We start from the raw sequence: 14340 nt of genomic DNA on the forward strand, positions 1-14340 counted from the left end.
TCTACAACATATTTGTAATCAATATTTTTGTTTATGTTTGGGCGCTTCTGTGCCTGTCATGAAAAAAAATAAGCATTATTCGACATTGAAAATAAAGTTTATTGAGTTGATTTTCTCACAATAGATAATTCTGATAATTACCAAATTGTCTTGTTTCAATTGACCAGTGAGATTATCAAACATAAATGAGCACATTTTCAAAGGTTCAAAACAATTTATGATCAGTAGTATTTTTATTGTAGATCGTTCATGTACCTATACGGTGATTTATTTATTTCTATGCATATAAATAGTATTTCTTATAACGATAACCGTTCGTGACGACAAGGCTTACAGTCGAGTATGTAGTAAGTAAAATTGGTCATTCTTTGGACTTTTGTAGTAGACAGTCACTTTTGAAACGTCAATATCAATGTTGTCAAAATAACAAGTCAATAGATTGTCATGTCACTATTTATGGTTGTAACATAGACATTATAATAATGGACTGGGCGTGAAGTGACCTACACCTACGGATAACACGTTTTGGCAACTGCGTCACAGCATCATGTGACAAATCAAATCTCAAAATTTTGACATGGAAATATGCAACTCGTGAACGTAAATGCCAGACCGTGAAATCTCTTCGTCGTTTTTTAGTTGTTGGAGTCGTTGGAGTCAATGTTCTTTCTTCAATGGCTTGGCTAGTCCATATTTATTATAACGTCACTGGGTTTTAATGGGGATTATAAACAGTAAACAGTTCTTTCAGAAAATTACAAGTTTTTAGATTTGGAAAATACCGAAAATGAATGTAATAGCAGCCGTAAAGGCATATGTCGTTAAAATGACAGAAGAAAGCGAACCTGGTATGAAGGTATTGTTAATGGATAAGGAAACTACAAGTGTTATAAGCATGGTATATGGTCAATCAGAAATTCAACAGAAGGAAGTTTTTCTTTTAGAAAGGATCGACTCTCCAAATTTTTCAAATTCAACTGGTCTTCGTTACTTGAAATGCCTAGTATTTCTGAGACCCACTCAAAAAAATATCACTGCTTTATGTGATGAGTTGAGATCACCAAAGTATGGAGCCTATTACATATATTTCAGTAATATCATAGCAAAAGCTGATATAAAAATTCTAGCTGAACATGATGAACAAGAAGTAGTGAAGGAGGTACAAGAGTTCTACATGGATTATCTAGCTGTTAACCCACATTTATTTTCGATTGGTTTACCAACCTGCATGATTTCTTTAAAATGGAACCCCGCTTGTTTACTCCGAACTTTGCAAGGCATAATATCTGTTCTACTTTCTTTAAAAAAATGTCCCACAATTCGCTTTCAAGGCAATTCTGGTGTTTGTAAAGATCTTGCTATGAGAATTGATGAAATAATGAGTAAAGAATCTTCACTTTTTGCATTTGGCCAAAGCAACGCCTCTTTATTATTGATCTTAGATAGAAGAGATGACCCGATAACTCCCTTATTAAATCAGTGGACCTACCAAGCTATGGTACATGAGTTACTTACAATCGGTAACAATAGAGTGAATTTGTCAAAGGTACCTGGTGTTCCAAAAGAACTATCTGAAGTTGTATTATCAGTTGAACAAGATACATTTTATGCCAAAAATATTTTCTTGAATTATGGTGAAATTGGAACCAATATCAAGCAACTCATGGATCAATTTCAAGCAAAGGCTAAGAGCCACCAAAAGATTGAAAGTATCGCTGACATGAAAAATTTTGTGGAAGCTTATCCGCAGTTCAAGAAATTATCAGGAAATGTTACTAAACATGTTACAGTTATCGGTGAATTGAGTTCTATGGTGAACAAATACCATTTGCTGGATGTTTCTGAGGCAGAACAGGAAATTTCTTCTCAAAATGATCACTCCTCACACTTGCAGAACATAAAGAAACTATTAGCAAGTGATAAAATTAGAGATACTGATGCGACGAAGCTAGTTATGCTTTATGCCCTGAGGTATCAAGGCCATAGTAATTATGATGTTTCAGGGCTCATCGATTACCTGAAGAAACGAAACATTTCTGAAAGATTACTGAAAAGTATTGTAAATATTTTGGAGTATGCAAGTTCTCATGCTAGGCAAAGTGATATTTATGATGCTGAAAATGCTGTGAAAATAACTAAAAGGTTCATCAAAGGTCTTAGTGGTGTTGATAATGTTTACACTCAGCATAAACCTTTGCTTCATGAAACTTTGGAGGACATTGTGAAAGGTCGTTTGAGAGATCACATTTATCCTTTGGTTGGTAACCACAGTAGTGCTGGAAGACATCAAGACATCATTATTTTTATTATTGGTGGTGCCACTTATGAGGAATCACTGACTGTTCATTCATTCAACAAGAATTATCCTAGTTTTAATTTTCTTCTGGGAGGTACTACTATACATAACTCCTCTAGTTTTTTAGATGAAGTTGAACAAGCTATGAAAGATGTACCTAGAAAACATACTAGAAATATCAGGAACTTGAGGTTTGATTGAAAAAATAATATATTTTAAGGGTATTCGAGAATTTTCAGTGTATTACTTCTCATATTCTAAATAACGTTTGTTTGAGTTGACTTTCTTATGGAGAATGTAGGAGTAAGAATGAAAATGATGTAATTTTTTTCAGTAATTGTTGAAATGTATGCTTCAAATTATATTTTATTTTCCTGTGGATAGCTCATTGCCATGTATATGATTCATTTTATGTTCTAAAAACTGTATTTATTTTTATATATTGTTGATGTTTTAATTACATTATGACAACTAGTTACTATTTCTTGTAACAAGTACAACTAGTTACTTCTTCTTGTAACAAGTACAAAAGGAAATGACCAGTTACTTGATTTCACATTATACACAAAGTGCAGATATGAATAGTGCCCCCATCGTAACATGAGTAGATTTTTCACATCTGTAACGTAACAACTGTGTGTAATGAAATGAGTGCCTCATTTTGTAACATTATTCAGATAGGTGCTGAAGAGGTAATAAAACAAGTGTTTTATTCTGAAATATAGATATCGTCTGTCATTGACGATGACAGTATTCCATGTAAATTTATACCTATTTTATGCACTATATTCTGTAGCGTTCTTATGAATGATATCTGACTCAATTCCATAACGAATGTTTGGAGAACAAACTGAATAGGTGAAAGTGATTTACTTATAATTAATTGTTCATATAGAAGTAGTTGTATCAAAAGTACTGTATTGGTCATTAGCCTCGTGTCCTGGGTAAATACTGTTAATAACTCCCAGAGCCACCTAGGGAGCATCATGGCTGTCCGTCAATTATGTAACGTTGCAGAATCATCCCAATTCCTCTCCAGAAAAATATCTGGTCGAGGTTAGGATCGAAAATCACGACCTTCCAATCGTGAGTCGAATTGGCAGTTTTATTTTCGTTTTAGGGATATGCAAACAAATGATAAATATAATTTCAAGAAAAAAATGTATTCAAAACTCACTCCAGTTAATGCCAATAAATATTTGAAATGTTCACCATTCACTTCCTGACAGTAATGTGGTTTATTTTCGAATTCATTTCTTACATTATGGAATGATTTAGGGTAATTTCGTTATTTCAACCATGAGCTCTGGAAGAGGCTGCGGTTATGTAATGTACGTAGACTGTTAATAAATAAGGAGAATGTTCAAATTTTGCGCGATACATACATTCTATTAGGGACTTTTTTTATGTTGGTACATTCGTCTCAAACTTAGTTCACAGTTCACAGCTGATTAGCATGTTTAGTTGGTGGGTGACAGATATGAGAGTTAGAAGTGTTTTGCGTGTTCGGCGATTTTCTTTCTACCATCGAAAAAATGGATCAGAAAAATTGTATAAAATTTTGTGTAAACAAATTGATTACGTGCTCAAAACACATGAAATGTTGACAGTGGCATAAGGTGATTGTACTCTTAGCCCGAAAAATGTTTACAAGTAGTATAAGCTTTTCATAGAAGATCGAGAAGATGCGAAAGACAACGCTCGCCCTGGACGCATAAAAACCGAATCACTGAGAAAGCTCAAGAACATATCAAAAAGTGCACATCAGAACTGCTTCCAGGATTGGAAAAAACGCTGGCACAAGTATATAATATCGGAGGGGGGCTACTTTGAAGGGAGCAAAATGGATTTGATAAATAAATATTTTTTGAGGAAAATAGAAATTCACCTTTTACGACTTCAGATGTCACGAATCTCAAAAAAACTAGAAGGTCCCTCTAAGGAACCACATTTGCCTATCCACTGGTTGTGATAATTGTCATTTAGCCACTTTTGAACCAGTGTTCCATGATAAAAAGGTACCTCATCTTGCCGAAACATAATATCAGATGAAAACTTATTTCGTTTTGTCAATTATCTAAATCGGTAGATAGGCAGACTTAATCTCTTACAAGAGTTCATATGATGCCTCTTGATGTTATTGAGGGGATACGGGACAACTGAAATTCATTTCAGAAAAAAGTGGTCACAACGAAATTATACCAGAAACATTTCAAAATGAAGGAAATTAATTTGTGAAGAGACTTCATTGTTAAAGTTGATATCAATAAAGTAAATAACCTTCGTATTTATTTTTCAGTTATCTACATCACTAGTATCTTTTTTTTTTCAATATAAAAACATTTAACATAATATATTTTTTTACTTATTTTATTTTCAACTTTTTACTTTCTAATTTTGTCACTAGTTCTTCGCATTCTGTTTAGTTCATTTAGTGCGGCCGTCTTGAATTTGCAGCTTTTTCAAAGTGTATCTACTACTATTCTATTAGTTAAGTTCTGTCATTTGATACTCATATTGAGACAGTTGTGAAAAAATATGTAGGTAATCAGCGATTTTGTAGCTGCGGCCATATTGAATTTGCTTCTTTTTCAAAGTGTACTACTATTCTACTAATCAAGCCCTTGTGATTGATGCACTGTTTGGAACCTTTGGTGTAGTAATGAATATTACCGGAGTTTTTCTTTCCGACACCAAACCGTTAATTTAACACTTCGACACGTGTTTGGATCACCAAAGTGATCATCTTCAAGAGTAAGGGTATAACTATTCTGCAGGTCAGCAAATTGTTCTCAGTAGACATTGCTCTCGTAATCTTTCAGGAGGACAAACATTTTTGCACGTCGGGTCTGTCAGACATGAAACTCGACCAGGTTAATCATTTTCGACAGAAAAAAATTCAACCCCCACCCTTTGAGTACGGAAAAATTTCACATTCCTCATTAAATTGAAAATAAATTTTGCAGGTCGGCGGAAATTCTTGCAGTTCGGGTATGCCAAACATGAATCTCGACCAGGTTAATCATTTTCGACAGAAAACTTTTCCAACCCCCACCCAAAAATTTTACAATTCTCAAAAAATGGGAAATACATTTTGCAGGTCGGCGGAGATTCTTGCAGGTCGGGTATGCCAAACATGAATCTCGAACAGGTTAATCATTTTCGACAGAAAAAAATTCAACCCCCACCCTTTGAGTACGGAAAAATTCCACATTCCTCATTAAATTGAAAATAAATTTTACAGGTTGACGGAAATTCTTGCAGGTCGGGTATGCCAAACATGAATCTCGACCAGGTTAATCATTTTCGACAGAAAAAAATTCAACCCCCACCCTTTGAGTATGAAAAAATTCCACATTCCTCATTAAACTGAAAATTAATTTTGCAGGTCGGGTATGACAAACATGAATCTCGACCAGGTTAATCATTTTCGACAGAAAAAAAATTCAACCCCCACATTTTGAGTACGGAAAAATTCCACTTTTCTCAAGAATGTGAAATTTTTCCATACTCAAAGGGTGGTGGTTGAAATTTTTTTATCGAAAATGATCAACCTGGTCAAGATTCATGTTTGGCATACCCGACCTGCAAGAATTTCTTCCGACCTGCAAGGTTTATTTTCAATTTAATGAGAAATGTGGAATTTTCCCATACTCAAAGGGTAGGGGTTGACATTTTTTTTGTCGAAAATGATTAACCTGGTCGAAATTCATGTTTGGCATACACGACCTTCAAGAATTTCTGCCTACCTGCAAGGTTTATTTTCAATTTAATAAGAAATGTGGAATTTTTCCATAAGTACTCAAAGGGTAGAGGTTGAAATTTTTTTGTCAAAAATGATTTACCTGGTCGAGATTCATGTTTGGCATACCCGACCTGCAAAATTTTCTGCCGACCTGCAAGGTTTATTTTCAATTCATAAGAAATGTGTATCGAATTTTTCCATACTCAAAGGGAAGGGGTTGAAATTTTTTTGTCGAAAATGATTAACTTCAATTTAAGAGATATGTGGAATTTTTTCATACTCAAAGGGTAGGGATTGAATTTTTTTGTCGAAAGTGATTAACCTGGTCGAATTTCATGTTTGGTATACCCGACATGCAGGAATTTCTGCCGACTGGCAAAATTTATTACCAATTTTTTGAGAATTGTGATATTTTTGGGTGGTGGTTAGAAATTTTTAGTTTATTTTCAATTTAATGAGGAATGTGGAATTTTTCCATACTCAAAGGGCGGGGGTCGAAATTTTTTTGTCGAATATGATTAACCTGGTCAAGATTCATGTTTGGCATATACCCGACCTGCAAGAATTTCTACTGACCTGCAAAATTTATTTCCAATTTTTGAGAATTGTCAAATTTTTGGGTGGGGGTTCGAAGTATTTTCTGTTGAAAATGATTAACCTGGTCGAGATTCATGTCTGACAGACCCGACCTGTAAAAATTTCTGTCCTCCTACAAGATTACGAGAGCAATGTCTACTGAGAACAATTTGACCTGCAGACCTGCAAAATAGTTATACCCCTGTAGTAATATTCATTTAGTCAAGCCCTGTCATTTGATACCCATATTGAGGTAAATTTCACTAGTTCGGACTTCCATTGTCTATTATATAAAATGATTTGAAATCCCTGAAACAAGTAAAAAAAGAATAATTAAAAAAGAATAGTTGAAAATAACAATTATATTAAGCAACAATAAACCTGAAATGAAATGATAGTAAAATAACCTACAAGTAAAAATATAATAATTGAATAAATAAAAATTAAAGGAATGCAAAAAAAGAAAATAATAAAAATAAAAAAGTGTAGAGATTCCAAGTCACGTTAGTTCACGACGTTTCGATTGTTGGTATCTACAATCGTCTTCGGGTGATGACTGGACTGATTCCTCCGAGAGATGACTATTTTATAGGTCGTTGAAATACTTTCACTTTCTCTACTTTCCATTTTCCGCTTCACTGATTCCGTGAGAGATGACCGATTTGGCGGGAGTTGGTCATTTCTCGTTTGATGATGGGTTTCCATATGTTTCGTATATCTACGCTGGCCTGGCTGAATACGTTGTTGGACAACATGTATGCGGCTTCCTTAAATTTTCTCCTGAACCAATGTTCCTCTCTGTGCAAGATCTCAGCTTGGGACCACTCGATGTTGTGTTGATGGGTCCAAACATGGTCTGCTATTCCTGATTTGCTGGTTTCTCCTCGCTGTGTGTGCTTCTTGTGCTCGGCAATGCGAACATTCAATGGCCTCTTAGTTTCACCAATATAGGATTTTCCGCACTCACAGGGTATCCGGTAAATGCAATTCTTGGAATCGCAGTCCGCGTTTGGGGGCCTGGTTTTCGTGAGGCTGCTACGGATAGTGTTACCGGATCTAAACTTCAAACAAACGTTGAATACCCGGTACGGACCCGGAACCAGCGACTTATTCCGAGGATATGAGAAGACTATGGTCAAGCTTACAAAGGAAGAAACTCACTTCAGTTTTCTGTGCAGAGCCAGAGACAATAACATCATCCCCAAAGGTTTTCTACTGAAATCGCCAATCCCAGGAGAGAGAGCTAAACGCATATTGAAACGCGCCAGCCGAGCACTGATAAGGTCTCAAATCAATTATCACCGTTGGAAGAGGTCAACTTTGCTGCAGGATGCCACAGAACGATTCGAAGAAATAAGAAGAGAGACATTGGAAGATGATCATGGACCAATCTTTGCCAAGATTGAAAGGACGTGCTTGAAGATCCGCCAAGACATGGAGAATACCCACAACAGAAAGTGGGGGAAGTTAGTGAGGAAACAATGCCCAAATACAGACCGAAAACTGGACAACTATGAAGCCACCAACGTCATCAACATGAGTTCCCGCCCGCTCACGGGAATAGAGGAATCCTTGTTGAGGAAAGGCCTGAATTTTGCCATTACGCCAATATCTGTGCCCACTTTGGAGATAATTACTGCAGTGGAATCCACCAGTTCCCTCATTGACCAGACCGAGGCAGAAGAGTTCAGATGGAAAATTAGAGAACAGTTGGATCGAGAACCAGTTCCAACATCTAACATCAGTAAGGAAGAACGTAGAGCTCTGAACGGCCTACGTAGAGACAACACCATTAAGATCCTACCTGCAGATAAAGGAAACGCTACTGTGGTAATGGATACCGTTCTCTACGAACAGAAGATCGAAGAGGTTCTGCAGAAGGGACGATACACAAAGATCGTACGGGACCCAACTGCATCAATCGAAAGGAAATTGTACCAGATTTTGAAAAAACACAAAGTCTATTTTTCGGACAAGGAAAGATCATGCCTAACACCACACCACAGTAAGCCCCCTCACTTGTATGGTCTACCCAAAATCCACAAGAAGGACGTTCCGCTTAGACCGATCATCAGCTCCAGAGATTCGGCTACTCAAAACTTGTCTAGATTTTTACTTCCCTTAATACAACCATTACAAGGGAAAACATCGTCTTTTGTGAAGAATTCAAGACATTTTGTCGAACTACTAGGGTCAATTGAAGTCACACAGGAAGATCAACTAATTAGTTTCGACGTGGAAAGCCTTTACACCAACGTTCCGGTCGAAGAAGCACTCCAAATCATACAGAGAAAGCTATCCGAAGATGGGAACCTGAAAGAGAGAACGAATCTACCTATAGAAGTAATTATGGAATTACTAGGATGATGTGTACGAAACTGTTATTTCCAACTGAAGGACGAATTCTTTACACAAGATGAGGGACTGCCAATGGGATCGCCACTTTCACCAGTCATAGCCAACATATATATGGAGTGGTTTGAAACTCTGGCCATTGAAGAAGCCCACAAGAAACCTCGAGTCTGGTTGAGATATGTTGACGACACTTTCATAATATGGAACCATGGGAATACTGAACTAGACGCCTTTCTGAAACACATCAACAGCGTGAGACCTTCCATCACTTTCACAATGGAGAAGGAAATCCACAATGAATTGCCATTCTTAGACGTTTTGGTGAAGAGGACCGACACTAAGTGGGAAACATCTGTATACCGAAAACCCACTCATACGGGACAGTATCTGAACCACGAATCCAACCACCATCAATCGACAAAAAGAGGAATCATCAAGACTCTATTAGACCGTGCTTTTGGGCTTTGTAATACAAAGGAAGGTCTCGAGAAGGAACTAGACATCATCAAAAGTGATCTTCAGCGGAATGGATACTCCAAAGCGATGGTAGAAAAGACTTTGGCCAAAAGACAGCAGGAGCCTCGCAAGGAAGAGAAGCCGTCACAACCAGTGCTTGCACTTCCCTACATCAGAGGATTATCGGAGAGGATAAGAAGAATTGGTTCCAAGTACAACATTAGAACCTGTTTTAGATCCGGTAACACTATCCGTAGCAGCCTCACGAAAACCAGGCCCCCAAACGCGGACTGCGATTCCAAGAATTGCATTTACCGGATACCCTGTGAGTGCGGAAAATCCTATATTGGTGAAACTAAGAGGCCATTGAATGTTCGCATTGCCGAGCACAAGAAGCACACACAGCGAGGAGAAACCAGCAAATCAGGAATAGCAGACCATGTTTGGACCCATCAACACAACATCGAGTGGTCCCAAGCTGAGATCTTGCACAGAGAGGAACATTGGTTCAGGAGAAAATTTAAGGAAGCCGCATACATGTTGTCCAACAACGTATTCAGCCAGGCCAGCGTAGATATACGAAACATATGGAAACCCATCATCAAACGAGAAATGACCAACTCCCGCCAAATCGGTCATCTCTCACGGAATCAGTGAAGCGGAAAATGGAAAGTAGAGAAAGTGAAAGTATTTCAACGACCTATAAAATAGTCATCTCTCGGAGGAATCAGTCCAGTCATCACCCGAAGACGATTGTAGATACCAACAATCGAAACGTCGTGAACTAACGTGACTTGGAATCTCTACACTTTTTTATTTTTATTATTTTCTTTTTTTTGCATTCCTTTAATTTTTATTTATTCAATTATTATATTTTTACTTGTAGGTTATTTTACTATCATTTCATTTCAGGTTTATTGTTGCTTAATATAATTGTTATTTTCAACTATTCTTTTTTAATTATTCTTTTTTTACTTGTTTCAGGGATTTCAAATCATTTTATATAATAGACAATGGAAGTCCGAACTAGTGAAATTCATCACGAAACATTGTCAATCACCTTCAAACATATTGAGGTAGTTGTGAAACAATAATATGTTGAATTGAAGGGGTTATATTTTTATAGGAGTGATTCATTTTTGAGAAAGAAAGTTTTTGGCTTTCTACTACTCCATCTTGCATGATCTACACATCCATATATAGAGTTACTTATTTTAAAATTGATTACTTCCTTCCTTTCCGTGGAAGATTCCCTCATCCTTGTTTTTTGTACAAGATGGAGTAGTAGAAAGCCAAAAACTTTCTTTCCCAAAACATATGTTATCCGCCATTTTGTAGCCTCGGCCATTTTGGATTTACAATGATACTGAATTTATTAAATTGTATTGTCATCAAAACTTAATGTATGTATTAAATTTCAGATCAATCTGTCAACAGGAAGTTGGTCAAACTTCAATTAATAAATTTGACACAAACAAACATCAGGGCAAGCTAAATAAAACCGTTTAAAAAACATTTTTAACATTTATTGGAATGAACTGGAATGAGTTTTGAATAAATTTTTTTTCTTGAAATTATGGTATTTATCGTTTGTGTTGCAAAATCTAAGACTAACCACTCGCGCCAGCGAAACGTCAGAAAGAAATTCCAAAAATTGACGGCCTTCAAACCCGAAAAATACTAACACTGATTCAATAATATTTCTCAGGATTTGAGATAAATCAATTGCATAAACTGGGCTATCGTTTTCTATTATAGTTTATCCTAAGTTTAGTATACAGACTTGAGACTAGAACAGGCTTATCATGGACGAATGTCTCCCGATAGTTGGAACTAGTCTTACGTGGTCATGAGCGAAGACAATTTTAAACTAACCTCACAATTTGAACCTTTGAGGCCAGAATTATTTTTCGAGGGAAAAATTCAAATATTCGGTTGCATATGATTTTCAACACATTATTAAATATTTTTATACCTACTGTTATTTTTTATGATTTGCCTTTGAATTAGCTTTAGAAGGGAGTGCTCACAGTGAGAACACTAGTCGGTGAAAACAATTTTTTATTTCACATATATGAATACATCTTACTTTTTATGAAATTCCATAAAGCAGTTTTTTGTCGGAGAGGCATAATGCGAAGTCACATCTGAAACAAATCAGTGTTTTCATGGAAAATTCGACAAAATATCATATTAGTTTCTTAGTAAAATGCCATCTGGACTTATGAGGCTCCAACTTAGTGCTACCACATCTTCCTGGCTTTCCATGGCTTGGCATGTGCAAGAGTCGTAAGAACCTAATTTCATACGGCACCGTATGTTTGAAATTATTTGAAGTTGATGTTGCGGTTGATTGGCGTTCTCTTGGAATTTGATTCAGCGCCTACCAGCCCAAGTGTAACAGAAATACGAAATAATTTTAGGTAAAGTTGGGCCTGGGAATCTATACTTTTTTTATATGAAATGAAGGAAGTCACAAGCGACAGACACATCTATAAAATAAAATAAAATTCTATGCCACCATTTTTTTGACTTTCTGTCGACTTCATAGCATGCCTTCAGTATATCCATCTTATCTACTATCCCATGTGATCATTATAGTCCTTCATTATCTAATATAGGACAATTAACCTCTTGAAAAGAACCATCTTTATTCGTACGCCGAACAGAATCAGATTTGGTAGGATCCAAATAGTTACTCAAAAAATGGACTGGTCTATTATCCATCCACTTTAGAAAAATCAGTCCATCCATGCTAACCCGCCAATCCCAATCGCCCCTCTTCACACGTTTATCGTCAACAAGGTCTTTTGACAAATCTTTCCTACCTTTCCTCACCGTCCCACAAGCATTAATCATCTCTGCTTGTACCATTGTCTTAAACATTATTACACATACTTTTTACGTGGAAAGTTATGCGAGTTGTGAATGTATTCTTAATCTCGAAATATTTGTAACTCAGAAATATGGCGAGAGAATGACTCAATCTGTTTGCCAACAAAACACAACTTTATCACAGTCACAGATTAATCTGTGCCACTTTCAAATACACATGCGTCATCAACAAAATACGCGATAAGAACATTCTTTTAAATGGCACCCAAACCCTTAGAAAATAGTTAAGGTTTGCATTTGATCGGAGAGTATTCTTGTTTAAATGATAGAGATAAATAGGTGAGTTGTTGACAATATTTTTGATTTTTAGACCCTTTGACAGCTTTATGGAAACGTTTCTACAGTTTCAATTCTTTTATACTAACTACACAAATAATTGTTTTCACAGCTAATTAACTCTTGGCAGTTCATATTTCACAAACAGTAAGTTTTATAACGTTATTATATAAATTAAAACCTCAAATTTGGAATATCAGAGTTGAAAAATGGAATATAAAATATGTTTTCACAGAATAACCAATTGAGAGAGTCGACAGCTTAATTGAAAATGGTCCATATCAGAAGTTACCACAAAGTCCATTATCCAAAATGACCGCTAACGTAAAAGCCACATAAAAAATGCAAAACACTGATCACACCAATTTTAAACAGGAGGCTACAACTTTCAAATCCCACAGTACCAAAGATATATTGTTTACCAAAAATACACAAACCTTGAAAATCGATGCGACCAATAGTCTCAGCAATTAATTCGCCTTCGTATAATATCGCTAAATGGTTGACAAAAGAATCTCCCGATCTCCCGATCTCCCGATCGGCCCAACCGATGCGAGTGTTAAAAACTCACAAGAATTCATAGAGAAAATAAAAGATATTAAATTGGGAGAATGTGAATTATTGGTATCGTTCGATGTGAGTTCCTTATTTCCAAGCGTCCCAATATCACAAGCTCTAAGAGTATTTGAGGGATCTTCTGAAATCGAACAACTTAGCAAATGAAGCTTTTGAAGAATACATTCAACTCACCAAGCTTTGCATGGATCAAAATTGTTTTCAATATAATGACTCATATTATGAACAGCGTGAAGGAACGGCTATGTCTCCATTTATAGCGAACCTATTCATGGGTAGGTTTGAGACGGAAGCTGGGAAAGAACTCAGTTACTTCCCTAGGGTCTGGATCAGGTATGTTGATGACATATTCGCTGTAATGGATACAAAGATAACCAGAATTGAGAATGTCCTTTCAGCATTAAACAACTTGCAGGTGTAAGAGTATAAAATTCACATATGAAGTAGAAAAAGAACGAAAGTTGCCGTTTTTAGATGTATTGGTCATAAGGAACGAACAGAACGAAATAGAATTTGACATTTACAGGAATAGTCCAATAAAATGAGGATTTAAATTACCATGCAAAAGGCAAGCCTGCATTTTTCAATATAAGTTGATTTTAGCATACATTCAAAGGATTTATTGTTAAAAAATGTTGAATTTCATTTAGGGGATAGAAAATGAATAAAAACTACCCCAAAAATCCTTTTTTTAAATATATCTCGAAAGCATAGAAATATATGAAAAAAAGGTCGAAACAAAAAATGTAGGCAATAAAATTTTCTATAAAATCGTTTCTGATCACTTTTGACGTATTTGCAATAGAAACCGAGATATTTGCAATAATCAATTAATACTTATAGTTCAGACGGGCTGCAGTAGAGCGGCTATATCTCTCCAGCACTACGAAATAGATTAAGTGTTGTCCACAAACTACTTGTGGTGTTGTCGGTGTTTCCCAGGTGCACATATGAATGAATGCGAGTTATATTTATTTTCATTCCCGAAAGTGTTTGCATCCATTTCATTAGAGTGTTTTTTTTTGCATTTTATTGAAGAACCTGTGAAAAGTGAAAATGGAACGTGAATTGTGCTCAATTTGTGAATTGTCTCTTGAAAGTGATAGTGACACAATTGCAACTGTGAAAAAAATGGTTTAAAGACATTAATAGACGAAAGTAAAGT

At 36.0% G+C, this 14340-nt stretch overlaps 1 protein-coding gene across 1 annotated transcript; it reads left to right on the forward strand.

Moving 5' to 3' along the window:
• The first annotated feature begins 616 nt into the window (after window positions 1-616).
• On the forward strand, window positions 617-2773 carry Vps45 (Vacuolar protein sorting 45). Its single transcript, XM_023166674.2, has one exon. It carries the CDS (start codon window positions 788-790, stop codon window positions 2495-2497), a length of 1710 nt encoding a protein of 569 aa, XP_023022442.1. The 5' UTR covers window positions 617-787; the 3' UTR covers window positions 2498-2773.
• The last annotated feature ends 11567 nt before the right edge of the window (window positions 2774-14340 follow it).

This window comes from Leptinotarsa decemlineata, unplaced genomic scaffold (assembly GCF_025532065.1).
Source record: "Leptinotarsa decemlineata unplaced genomic scaffold, Ldec_3_MD MMD2_tig00026317_RagTag_RagTag, whole genome shotgun sequence".
Taxonomy (NCBI): Eukaryota; Metazoa; Arthropoda; class Insecta; order Coleoptera; family Chrysomelidae; genus Leptinotarsa; species Leptinotarsa decemlineata.

Coding starts and splice junctions, on each gene's coding strand:
- Vps45 (XM_023166674.2), top strand. CDS start 788: ATGAATGTAATAGCAGCCGTAAAGGCATATGTCGTTAAAATGACAGAA.